This window comes from Rissa tridactyla, chromosome 3 (genome assembly GCF_028500815.1).
Source record: "Rissa tridactyla isolate bRisTri1 chromosome 3, bRisTri1.patW.cur.20221130, whole genome shotgun sequence".
NCBI classification, from domain to species: Eukaryota; Metazoa; Chordata; class Aves; order Charadriiformes; family Laridae; genus Rissa; species Rissa tridactyla.
Genome location: NC_071468.1, coordinates 109,799,745 through 109,812,796, shown reverse-complemented (window position 1 = coordinate 109,812,796; position 13,052 = coordinate 109,799,745). Strand labels below are relative to the sequence as shown.

Here is a 13,052-nt window from a genome sequence, read left to right as displayed (position 1 = left end):
CCTGTTGTAATAGACTTATTTTTACTGGGGGAGGGGAAAAAAAACCCACACAAAAACAAACAAGCAAAAGAACCAAAAAGAAAACCAGAGGATGTCTTTGAGATTATTATATGCACTTGAACTGTTTTATAGCAAGACTAGATAATGACTTCCCAAAAGTTACTTTTGGGGAAAAATAGTTAAAAGCAGACTTCTCTTCACTTTACATCACTGTTACAGCACTAAGTACTGTGGGGGAAGACTTCATTTATTATTACTATTCTTAAAAAGGAAAAATTAATGTCTTTCTGACTTAAATGTCTTACATGCAAAGTACTGTATGCGAGTAGGTTTTGACAGTTTATTCCTTAAGCATCCTGTAAGAGTGGTCAGTTTTATTGAATTCTTATTTTTGTTTGTTTTTTAGCTCCTGCTATTTCTGTCTTCATATTGCCAGCATCCTGGTGTTGTTGGTATTTCCATTGAAAAGAACTCAAAAAGGAAGTAAAAAGCATGAAAGCATCCAGCCCGTGTGGTCCAAAAAACTAGAAGAAGAAAATCTTTTGCAAAAGAACAGTTATTCCACAACAAATAATAGTTTCAGTCAGAAACAAGAAATAACCTGCAGATATCAAGCATTAAAACAGTGATTGAGGAAATACTATAATGAATATATTTTGTATGTTTTCAGAAACCCATTTTTAGCACCTTTTAAAGGGGTTTGTATTTGTTTGCAAAGATGTTTAGTAAGAAAAGAATGCATTACCTAGGAAAATCACATACAGTAGCAAGACTGGAAACAAAACAAATTAACCCCTCCCATGCCATGTCCCTGTGGGTCACGCCTTATATGAAGATATTACCATTATTTCAATGGGCACTCAGGACTTGCAGCGTATGTCCATAGGGTCATATGTGTGCCCTTTGCTGAATGTACGTTGTGTATCCCAAGGCACTGATGGGGTGGAATAAAATTGTGTCAATCTAGGATTAACAAATGGAAATTAATTTTTCCAAATGAATGACTTGCCTTAAACCCTCTATTTACTGAAATATTGTTTCTAAGTGGGTATTTTCAAGTTTGATTTTATGTGGAAAGCATATTTCAAATATATAATACCGTATGCTATAAAGAAGATAAAAATAGGAAATGCAGAGTCAGTAGAAGGCTTTTGAATCTTTTAAAGGGAATTGCAATAAGCATCTCAGTATTTGGAGGGTTTTCTTGAAGTATCTTGAACTATTACAGTACATTACGGAACTGTAAACATTACTGATGCCAAATTGTAGTTAGGTTTCTTTGATAAAGAGTGTAATTACACATAGCCCTTCTGAATAGATTAAAAAAAAAAAAAGGCACCAGAAGCTTCACCTTTTCCAGGGCTTGATAGCTCTAATCTGGGTTTCTTTTACTTTAAAGTACGTAAAAACAATAAAAAAAAAACCCAACACTGCCAAGTGGGCTTTGCAGCTAGAGAAGGAAAGGCAGCCATAGGACACAGAAGACAATGTGAAAGCACCAGGATTTCAATGAAAGTGTGTTTTTTATCCTTAAATACCAGAAATACTTGTTCTAGAATAGAACTGTTTTACCAAAAATGATTTTTAATGCTTAACGTTGTTTTGTTTTCAGGCATACACTAGTTAGTTGATGATGCTTTCAGTATAAAATAGCAAAATTACCTTGAGCTCTAGTACACATGTAGTGAAACATGAAATTACTATCATAACGAATTTCTGTGTGCTTGATAATTGATGGCCCTTTCTCCAAAGAAGTATATGAATTTGAGGAAAAGCTTTTTCTTTAAATTAGAATTTTAGATGCAAAATTCATGTCATATCTGTGGGTAACATAATGAAAGATAGAAATCCTTCTGACTGACTGAATTACGGAAGTGTGTCAAGGGAATAACGCAGTGATTATATCTGTTCCAGGCCATTTATTGTGATGATGGTCCCTGCTAGAGTACTACTGTTAAAGGGCTACATTTTAACTGCTTCTATTCTGTATTTTCTTATAATTTTTTTAAGTAAACACAAACTCTTTATCCACATGGGTTTTTTTAGCTTTAAAACTGACACAAAATACTACTGGAGAAAAATAATGCAGCTTGTTGATTAATAACCTACAAATGAATGAGAAAAATTTTGTCGTAATATTTTGAACCTTACATTTTTGATCAAATGTCTGGCACTAGTGGGGTTGAATATTCTTAGTACCAGAAGTGCAATGATGGCCCTCAGCTTTGGGGATACTACCATGCAAAAACAGTCACAGTACTTCTGGCTTACTCTCTAAAGAACCAGACCCTGAGTCAGGTCAGAGTTGTTTCCTTCCTGTGACAGTTCTGCGTGTGGCCTTTGGCGCTCTGCTGGAAACTCCAGGAGGATAACGTACCTTCTCCATTTATGTAGGTTAGTACTAAATAACCTACAGTTAAAAAGAGGGAACTAAATACAAAATGAGAGCGGATGAGTCTGTTTAGGTGAGCTGTTTCAGTGGCAGCTGTTTTTACCTTTAGAAGAAAATAATCTGACTAGTTCTAAACTCTTACTTTGATTACCCAAGTAGACTTCCCCTTACATGGGGTTGTGGTTGTCATACGCCTCTTTCAGATGGCATTATGTTTTTTTCTGTTGTTTATAAGTAAGGGCATGCTGGTTTCTTTATGTTTGATTATCCTAAATAGATACAGAATCAGCAGAGACGTTTTTTCCACTCTGTTCTTGAAGGGACTTTTACATAAAATAACTAAGAGAATTGCACATTTCTGGGTGGGTGAGTAGAGCTAGGATTGATTCTTTCAGTATTTGTTGAACTTAAATTCATCTTGTTGGTGCCAGCTACATATCTACCCAACCAAGCACTTTTGGATGCCAGTGCAACATCTAATGTGCCATTTTTCCTATTAATGTTCTGCTACTTTTGTTTCCTTGTTTTGGCATGTGTGCCCATACGTGTGATGGAGGCTCATTATTTCTTCATTATGAAATACGAAAACAGTTGTAAGCACTCCCAGAAAATAAGCAGGTTTAGGATAGCAAAGGCTGGTACTTCAGTGTGAGTGAATTCACAAGTACGGTTTTGTTCAGAACTTTTGTATATGGGGAAGTTAAAACAGCTAAGAAAATACATACGTGCTTCAGTTGGTCACAAGTGGCAAGATACAGGTTTCAAAACTGGATGTGACTGGTGTCTGCGTGCAATACAATTACTTTTTTCTTCGTGATCTGAACCCCTTAAATAATTGCAACACAAGAAAATTATGACAATTAATTAGTTCTGCACAGAATTTATTTTTAAGTGTAGTGTCCTAGAATTCGCCCTTTAAATGTCATTGCTGAATATAAAAGTACTTTGAACCAAAATGTGCTCTTCATGCAAATGAATTATCCTGGGGACTGTGGAGAGACGTTTCATGTTTTCATCATAGCGTTCTGATTTTAGTCAAACTGGGGTTTTGTTGTTGCTTTCTCTCTGCTTTAGTAGTTGCCTGCTTTGCTGTCGCACTGGATCTTTTTTATCCATTTAGTCAGAAAGTCAAGAGCAGCCCGCCCCAATGCTTTAGATAATTTTTAGGTTTTATCCACATCATTTTATAATACTGAATTTGACAGGTGATTCACTATTGCTCTTGCTGAGAGAAATAGTAGAAAGTAAGTTTCCTAGAAATATTTTGGGCATGAAGGAAGCATGGTTTTAAGTATTCTTTCACTTATTAACTAATGTGTATCCAAAAGGTAAAACTGTTTTTAAAAAAACTGTTTTTTTAAAAAAGTCTTTAAAAAAACTTTAAAAACTGCATTGCAGATCAGCACATTGAGTAGTAAATACAACATATCATTCATAATTTTATGGTGCTTTGCGGATATTTGCCTATTTTGAACAATTCATTCAGGCACTTAATGAGTTAATGATAATTAGTAAATGTAGTCACCCTGATAGTAACTATTTGATTGCTTAACCTTTTTTTTTAACTTTTATGATTCTGTATTAATGAAAAAGATATATATTTAAGGAATACTTTCAGTGGTGCCTACTACTGTTGTAATCAAGAAGGCTTTGTTAGGTTTACAGTTACAGATACCCACTTCTTATTCAGGAAGCTTATTCTTCCATGGCCATTCCTTAAGTTGACAGGTAGGCAAAATTTCAGTAATAGGTGGCATTTTAGAATACATTACCATGTAAAAATATTGGTATGCATTTCAATATGCTCTTGATAACAAATCACACTTTAGTGAGAAGACTTTATGAAGAGATCTTTGTATGTTCCCTGCTCTACACTGACTTGTGGTATGAGTTTTACCAGTATAGTATATTATTTATTGGAAGAATTTTACACTTAAATAACTTGTTCAGCTTCCCCTATGGGAACAAGTAATGTGAATATAAATCCTGTGCTTGTATGACAGGATGCACGCTAGGTAGCTGTGCCTCTATTGATGGCGGTGCTTTGGTTAGCAGTAAAACATCCTCTGATGCAGAGGACACCTTTACGAGATCGTCACCTCCTGTCAAATTCATATCAAAATTAATTTTAACAAAGTCTGGATTTTTCTCTCAGAAGCTTTGCAAACAAATTGTTGACAATTTGTTTAAATACATGGTCAAATGTGTCCTCACGTTTGCCTGCAAATGTCTCACTGTTGCTTACCTGTAAACTTTCACATGCTCAACTTTATAAGTTGGCCTCGAATGATAAAGAAATTTAAAAGCACAAGTTACGAGAATTTTTAGGCTTTCATTTCCCTTATCCTTAAGTCTTTCACTTTGTAATTCTCATTGAATTCTGGAATCAGGTTCGAGAGTTTTTTGTTTTCAATGAAAATTTGGAAATATTACCATTTATGTTAAAAAGTGATCAGTGTTAGAAAAACAGATGGAAATAAATGTAAGGATTTAAATATGATGCAGACTCTAAGTATAAAAAAATATACATTGGTTCTGTGCTGATTTATCACAGGGTTTCATTACATGATTAGTCTTTATTTATTTATTTAGGTCTAGTAATACTCAGAAGAGCACTTGGGAGTATTTTTTAATTTCCTGTTAAAAAAAAATATCATTTGGCTATAAGTACTTAAACAAGTATTTAAACGCTATGCTGAGTAAGTATCTAAGCAGATACTCTAGTGAATTGAGCCTACTCCTTAGACGACCAGACCTGTCTGGATCTAAGCTAGTTGGCACTGTCGGTCTTGATCCTCGTCACAGTCATGGTGGAAAAGCTGGCAATGAAGCAGTGTCTGGTAAGGACATGTCCCATGAGTGGCTGGGAGGGTTTACCACAGAGTTCCTGGGGGGAGCTAACCCTACATCCAGAGAAGCTCTGCTTGCTTGTGACCCAGGCTGCTCTAGGCTAGCTCTGCCTGGATTTCTTGGCGTGTTTGCTGTCTTAACCTAGAGGTTCTGCAAACACCGTGAAATCCAGGCATCCACAAAGTCACCCTGCAAGGTTACAACTGCAAACATTGCAACAGTTGCTTATTATGGTCAAAACTAAATGGAAAAAGAAATACTTAATTACTTAAAAACTTGTTTTGAGATGAGCTTTTTGTATGTTTTTTATGAAACCTAACTGTAATGACTTTCATCCCATTAAGTATTTAAAACATAATTTTGCTCACTTTAGGTATATAAATGTGAAAAAGTAAATTCTGCCACTTCACCATCTTCTGTGCATTAGCTGTGTGTCCAGTGACGTAGGCCTGGTTTTGGTTTTAGACATTTTTAGATTGTCTAAATCCATGTACATATCCATATAAACATTGTGTAAACTTTATGAACTGACAAAGTGTAGTTAAGTATAGTGTGCATAAATATACTTAAAATAGGCCATATCAATATTTACATGAGACTAGCGTTGAGCCTTCCAGTTGTATGCAACCTCTGCTGAAGGCTGTTGGGCTCTGTTCTCAGAGTAATAAGCTTTCTGCTTCCTAAAATGAAAACAGATTCTGTTGGTTACACTTTAAGTGGAAAGTAAAGGGCTTCTTTCGCTCTGTTGCAAACCCAACCCTTACAGGATATTCTGCTGCAGGCTATGAATACAAAATTTGACGTCAGATACATGACTGGAATCTGCGTTAGGGCCGCTTTCAGAGGAAACTTCTTATATCAATAGTGACTCAGTCCAGCACCTTATTCCAAACAAACCTCTTGGCAAAAGACCTCTGCACAATCTCCTTCCTTCCCTTCGTCCTCTGAGGGAGGAATACCCCAAGCTGGGTTTTCATTTAGGTTTTACTACAATGTCATGTCAATAGATAGCTGTGGTCGATGCTGTAGTTGGATTAGGCTTCCAAAGTGTGAAGATATAATCTGAAACAAAAAAAGAGAGGAACAGGGTACCTAGAGACAGGTAATCACAATAGCGCAACGCTACGTATTAAAGGTGCAACAATCTTTTGTCACAATAAGTTAAGCAGTATTTGCCTATGCGTATTTTGCCTTTCTATGTGTTTATCAGTTCTCTTTACATCTTTTCTTTGTACCTTCTTTTGTCCAGTGGTGTTGACTATTTCTATGAAGAATCTGCTGATGTGTCTTACTGTGACAAAGGTGTCAAAATGATGAAATAGTAATTAGGTAGTTACTCTTAAATCCCAGACCTCAGATGTGTTCTAGATCAGTTAGGAGAGAACATTTGAAATGTATTGAATGAAAAATAGTGTAAGATGGGTAAATATAGCATTATTCAAAGATGTTGTAATAAGTTATTCAATTTAAGAATTTAAAATATGGAACTTTGCTCTTTCCTGCCTTGGTTACACATTCAAGGGAATAGTTTTACCTCAATGCAGAAGTAGTTATGCCTCCAACTACCCATACGTTAAGGTGAGAAAACACCCCTAAAAGTGGATAGCTACAGTATTCCTAAATTTGCCTTTCCTGGTTCAGAATATAATGCATTGTCAGTGAATTTCATTTTTATTATTCCAAAAATATATATTTTTTAAAAAGTGTTATTTTTCAACAGATCCATAAACTAAGTGTTGGTGTATGGTAAAATTCAAATACCACTGTTAGTTACACTGTGATTGTGATATTTTAATAATTACTTATTTCTAATTTGTCTCAGCAGTGCTGCAGAAGCAGCATGCTGTTATGTTTTAAAGGTGTTTTTAACTTGCCTATAAATGTTTTTTTCTAATTTGTGTCTTTAAATCTGATTAAACTGTAGTTTAAAAAAAAGTGAACTTGTTTTTCTAAATTTTTTTGGTGTCGTCTGGTTTTGGCGAGCACTAAAGAACAAAATTATGTTAATGCATTTTCTCCTTTACTGTATAGATTAGTAAACATTACAACGCGTGCATTTACACTGTGTTATTTGGAGTATTCTGTTTCAAAATTGCTTTTATCCCATTTGTTGTCTAGAGCTTGCATAAAAATATATTGCCTTCTCAAATATCCATTCACAATGGAGTTGGTCAAGAGTATGAAAAGTATCTTAATGAACTAAACATTTATTACTGCATTTACTGAAAATCTTCTTTGAACAGATTAAGATAAAACAGTTTTCTGTTGCTACTTCAGGATGCTAAGACTTATTGGTCAATCTGATTATTCTTATGATAAAAAATTTTAACTCTGCTCTTTTAAGGATCAAGAACATCCTGGAGACAGCAGATATTTTCCTGTGCCTATAATTAACTTAATTCCATCTGAGTAACTTCCTGATAAGATGCAGGATGTTTCAGTATAGAATACAGAAGTAGTTCTAGGGGAAGATGCCTTCAACCGACTTACTAAATTAGAGTTGGAGAGCTGTACCCTCAGCAAGGTTTGCCAGTTCATCTCTCAGATCTTCCTAGGATGGTCATATATAGTAGCAAGAGAGTTATTTCTCTGTGGGAGTTATTCATTGTATTTCCAAATTTAATAAACTGTAGCAGTAAAAGGACCCTCCACACTTTTATTCTAGTTATTCTGCTGTCATAAGAAAACCATTTAAATACAAATGAAGCATAGGATAAAAAACCAAAACACTCTTGTATTAGATGTCCTTAAAGCAGTGTTTCCCCAGTGACTTCCTGATGGGATACCTAAATTAGTTGCTTGATAATTAATAACTGGTCACGATTTCGATCAATTTAAGTTGAGGAAATTGGAGGAAGGAAAGAAAAGTTTTAAGTATTATAGTAATTATAATCAGTAGAATAATAAGCTTATTAACTGTTAAAGCACAGCAATAACTTTTAATTTATATTTGTATTGGGTAGATGTTGAAATCTGAAATAGGCAATTTTGTGCCTGAGACAAGCTTGGTTACTGCGACAGTTAAACTTTTTAGTTGTTTAAAAATGAAAAGACTAAGAATCATACATCTTTTATGAGGGAGGCTAAACAAAAAGGTTAAGAATTACTTGAAAAAAGCACTTAATGTTTTTTGGAGCTTTGTTTGTGAGTCTTGCCTAAATTGCATCCGTGATTTTAGAGTATCGAATGTCAGCTAATCCTGGAAACAATTTCCAGGCACTTGAAGGACAAGAAGGTGTTCAGAAGTATTCAGCCTGGAATCACCAAGGGGAAGTCGTGCTTGACCACCTTCGTAAACATCTATGATGAAATGATTGTCACGGTAGACGAGGGGAGAGCAGTTAATATTGTCCACCTAGACTTCAGCAAGGCTTCTGACACTGCCACCTGTAAGATCCCCGTAGACAAGCTGATGACATGTGGGCTGGCTGAGCAGACAGTGAAGTGGACTGAAAACAGGCTGAATGGCCGGGCCTAGAGGGTGGTGACCGGTGGCATGAAGTTGAGTAGGAAGCAGGTAACTAGCAGTGTACCTCAGCGGGTGGTACTGGAACTGATCCTCTTCAATGTCTTCATTAATGATCTGGATGATGGGAGAGAGTGTACTCTCAGCAAGTTCGCTGATGACACAGGTGGAAGGAGTGGCTGATGCACTAGAAGGGACTAGTTTATGAGGTTACCCAGAGGGACCTCAGTAGGCTGGAGAAATGGGCTGACAGGAACCTGATGAAGTTCAACGAGGAGAAATGCAAAGTCCTGCAACTGGGGCAGGGTAACACCCCATACCAGTATGTGCTGGTGGCCACCTAGCTGGAAAGCAGCTGTGCAGAGATGGACGTGGGGGTCCTGGTGGACACCAAGTTGAATGTGAGCCAGCGATGTGCCCTTGCTGCGAAGAAGGGATCTCCAGAGGTCCCTTCCAACCTCAACCATTCTGTGATTCTGTGAAATGCTGTAAGAGATGGAAAAACTGGAAAAAGAAAAGAAAATTGCTTGGAATAAATTTTTTATTTTGTAGGATTATATGCTGTACTGCAGTAGCTTACAAACTTCGACACTTATTACCTTTTAAAAAACGTCATAGAAATCAAGTATTTCTACACTTTACAGACTCTGGAAAATTTCTACTCTGAGTTAAATTTCATTTAAACTGTATTAATGATATGACAAAAGTGTTTTGGGGACAACTGTTAAGATTATTTATATGCCTTAACAACAACAACAAAAAAAGCTTTTGATGAGAAGTGTAAAGCTTTGTGTGAAATCCTAATTCTACTAGATTACAGTTTTGACTCTTCACACTGGCACCATGTTTCATTGTCTATGTGAATTAATCACTGGTGGGAAAAGCTATGATAGTGGAATAAGGATTTGGTTGATGAGAAGGTCACAAAGTGAGAGATTAATATACATTTTGCTATAAATGCTGAAAAACAGCAATATTTTGAAAATATTTGAAAATACATAAATCTCAGGAGGCTAACATATAAGCAGTCTCATCAGACCAGTTTCTCTTATCTACATAAGATTATATGGATGCTGGAAACATCAGGACCACTCATCCTTTAGTTGTGGCCCATATGCATACATTCAGGTAGCATGGAGTGAGTGCTTTTCAGCTCACCCTTGGCTGCGGGGATTCATTCATTCTCCATCTGTTCACATTACACTTCCATTGCGTAAATAAGAATGTGCTTTATGCCCTTAATTTCTCCCAGTCTTTCAGATGAATCAGTGTTTTGGTGCAAGATCTGAGTGGATTTAGCTTTTGATTTTCATAGCTTGCTTTTTTGCCTTGTATCAACAATTTTTGTGCAAGTGAGGAAGTTGTTTATTTTATCTGTGTGTGACAAATTTCTTAAGGTAATAGGAGAAATCACACTTGAAAAAGTGAGCAAAAGTACTTGGAGCACAGTTTCTGGTTCTAAATTATTTGGGGTATAAAGGATGCACCGTCAGATGTTTCTGTGATGGCCCTTTAGAGAGCGGGGAGATCTCGGTGGTGTAAAGGTTTTTAAATCAAAACAGCAACTGTAAAAACGAGGAGGAGTATGGGGATTACACTCCTTTCCCTTGCTGGGTGTTTGAGCTAAATTACCTTACTGTAGTCATTAGAGATCATCTCTCATCCAGTTGTCCAAATGAACTATATAACGAGCATCCGTTATCACAGATGTGGATTGTGCTGAAGATCGAAGTGACCTTTTACAGTCACTGGTTGTGTTTTACCACAGAATTTTCATCAGTATGATGATAAACAACTTTGGAAATGCCCTAGGAGGCTCACAGCCAAGTGTTGTGAGGTGAATTTTGCTCAAAATACCTGTGAGGGTGCTCGGGCGGAGCTCTGGGAGAAGCTGGTGAACACCAAGGGATGTGGTGAGGTGAGAAATTTTTATTCATATTTACCAGCAGCAATCCTCACCATCGTGTTGAAAACAACGCTTTTGTTGGCTTATCTATAAGGTGGCAATTGTTAACAAAAACTTTACCCGTTTTCTTTCAGCCCGGGGGTGAATGCCGAGGCGGTGACCGCGCTCCAGGTAGGCTCCATGGCGGTGCCGTCCCCAGGGGCGCGAAGCTGGGCACCGTCACTCAGCGCCTCCTCCTGCCACTACCGCACGGTGACTCACTGCCGCCAGGCCTCCCGGGCAGGGTTTTCTTGGGTCCCCCGTTATTAGCTGCTTACACGCGGTTATTAGCGCGGCAGCCCTGCGGGCTGTTCCGGGAGAAGCTTCCCGTTCCTGACAGAAGCCGGGCAGCGGCCGCCCTCCCCCCAGGGCGGCGGGCGGTGCCGCCCCCCGCCCACGTGACCAGCCCGGTGCGAGGGGGGAGGCGGGCAGAGGGAGGTAAGATGGCGGCTGCTGCTGGAGGGAGGTGAGGAGCTCTCGGCGCCGCTGCCTCCCTGTCAGTCTCCCGCTGGGCCCGGGGAGCCGCCCGCAGGGGCCGAGTCCCGCCGGCTGTGGGGTGAGTGGCAAGAGGCAGGCGGGGGGCGGGGGACACCTCGGGCCGGGCGGGGAAGGACAGGGGAAGGGCACGGGCTGCCAAACAAAGGGCGCCCGCGGGGCCCCTCCTCGCCGCCGCCCCCGGCGTCCCCTCGTAGCGGTGGGGAGCCGGGGGATCGCTGCGGAGGGGGGTTAACGGTGGGCTGTGGGCCCGGCCCCCTCCCGCCCCGGACTGGGCTGAGGGCCGCGGGGCTGGGAGCAGCAGCGGCGGCCGGGCCGCTCCGCCCTGGGGCTCCGGCAGCGCCCTGAGTGAGGGGCGGAGAGAGCCCGCCGGGGTGGGCGGCGGGGACATCTTACTGGAGGTAAATCGGCTGTGGGGTGCCGCAGGCACGGCCGGGTATCGCTGTCAGCTCCGCTGCCAGGGCTGGGGGAGCCTCTTGTACCGTTTTTCTCTGGTTTTGTTAACTCAGAAAGATAAATGTGACCTCGACCTGTGAGTGCAGGCTGGCGCTTGATTGCCAAGGTAAAGAATCATCGCATGGTTGAGGTTGGGAGGGACCTCAGCAGGTCCGAACCCCCAGCTGAAGCGGGGCCACCCAGAGCTGGTTGCCCAGAACGGTCTCCAGACGGCTTTTGTGTATCTCCAAGGATGGAGACTCCACAACTGCCCTGGGCAACCTGTGCCAGTGCTGAGTCACCCTCACAGAGAAAAAGTGCTTCCAGATGTTCATGTGGCATCTCTTGTGTTTCAGTTTGTGCCCATTGCCTCTGGTCCTGTCACTGGGCACCACCGAAGAAGCTGAGTAACAAAATCTCTTAAGGGTAGGGCTTTGACACTTCTCATATATGCTTAAATATTGGTTAGGAAAAGTGATTTCTTATCTGTAAATCTTGACGAGGGATTGATGGGGGGGGAGTAATACACTAATATGTCTTTTGCTGGAAAAATATTTGAATCATGGGATTAATTACATGACACCACCCCCTCCCCTTCCCCCTGTCAAATAGTAAAGAAATGGAAAGATACAGCTTTCCCAGCACTCCCTCGGGGACTGTGATGATTTTGATGGGCACGTAACACAGTTTAAGGACTATTTTATTCCTAGAAAGAATGATAAAGAGGAGTTTTTTTATTAGATCAGAATGTGTAAGAAACCCTGTTTGTCTGTTAGAGAGGCATTTATTCTTTGTTCTGCAATGGTGGTTATTTAAAGTAGCTTTGTTATTAAGAAATTCAAATCTACCTGAAATCCTGTGTGACCACAGCTTATGAAATGTGGCCATATTCTTTTAAAAAACTTTTTTAACAGAAAGATCTCTGTCACACAACTGACTTTTTCCTTAGGTGAAAATCCTCTAAAAGTTAGATTTTTGTCATAGAACTTGTGTCTGTGACTGACAAACCCTGGATTTTATGATACAGAGAAATATGTTGGCTTTATGAGACTGTGTAAGATGATGTTGTAGACTTCCTCGCTGTGCTTATGTGTGTTTGATATGGGTTTTGACAGAATTGATTTATATTGGTTGTTACAATTTTTTAAAAAACTTAACATTGGTACCTGTTGTTCTTTGCTTTCTTTTACTTGAAGTATTTAAAACCTGTAATAGTGTTTTGTAGGACTAAGCATTTTGTGTTTTGTACAGGAATTTAATTTTCTCTTAGAATTCAGATATTCTTAGCAATACCTTATTGTTCATTGCCTGTATTTAAATTCTGTCTTAAAGGTAGAGTAGTTCTGATAAGGTTTAAATTCTGTTATCAGATATTTCACAAACCCTTTGTTTTAACTGATCTTTTTATCCAGGATAAAACATAGCCATATCTAATAGTTGCTATCGGGTGACAATGGTGACTTCTTGTT

The 13,052-nt window shown here is 39.2% G+C and overlaps 2 protein-coding genes across 5 annotated transcripts in view; both read left to right on the top strand.

Moving 5' to 3' along the window:
• Positions 1–7,337, top strand: part of MBOAT2 (membrane bound O-acyltransferase domain containing 2) — a 103,442-nt gene extending 96,105 nt beyond the window's left edge. Inside the window, exon 13 of the mRNA XM_054195392.1 lies at positions 407–7,337. Coding sequence (XP_054051367.1) covers positions 407–629 — 223 coding nt within the window. The 3' untranslated portion in view covers positions 630–7,337. The remainder of the gene's footprint in view (positions 1–406) is intronic.
• A 3,737-nt stretch (positions 7,338–11,074) lies between these two features.
• KIDINS220 (kinase D interacting substrate 220) overlaps positions 11,075–13,052 on the top strand; it is an 83,572-nt gene continuing 81,594 nt past the window's right edge. For 3 of the 4 annotated variants that reach the window (XM_054194684.1, XM_054194681.1, XM_054194683.1), the window contains exon 1: positions 11,075–11,209. The gene's annotated coding sequence lies outside the window, so the exon portion shown is untranslated. Of the gene's footprint in view, positions 11,210–11,628; positions 12,010–13,052 lie in introns of those variants that run through there. The other variant, XM_054194682.1, reaches the window with a different exon arrangement.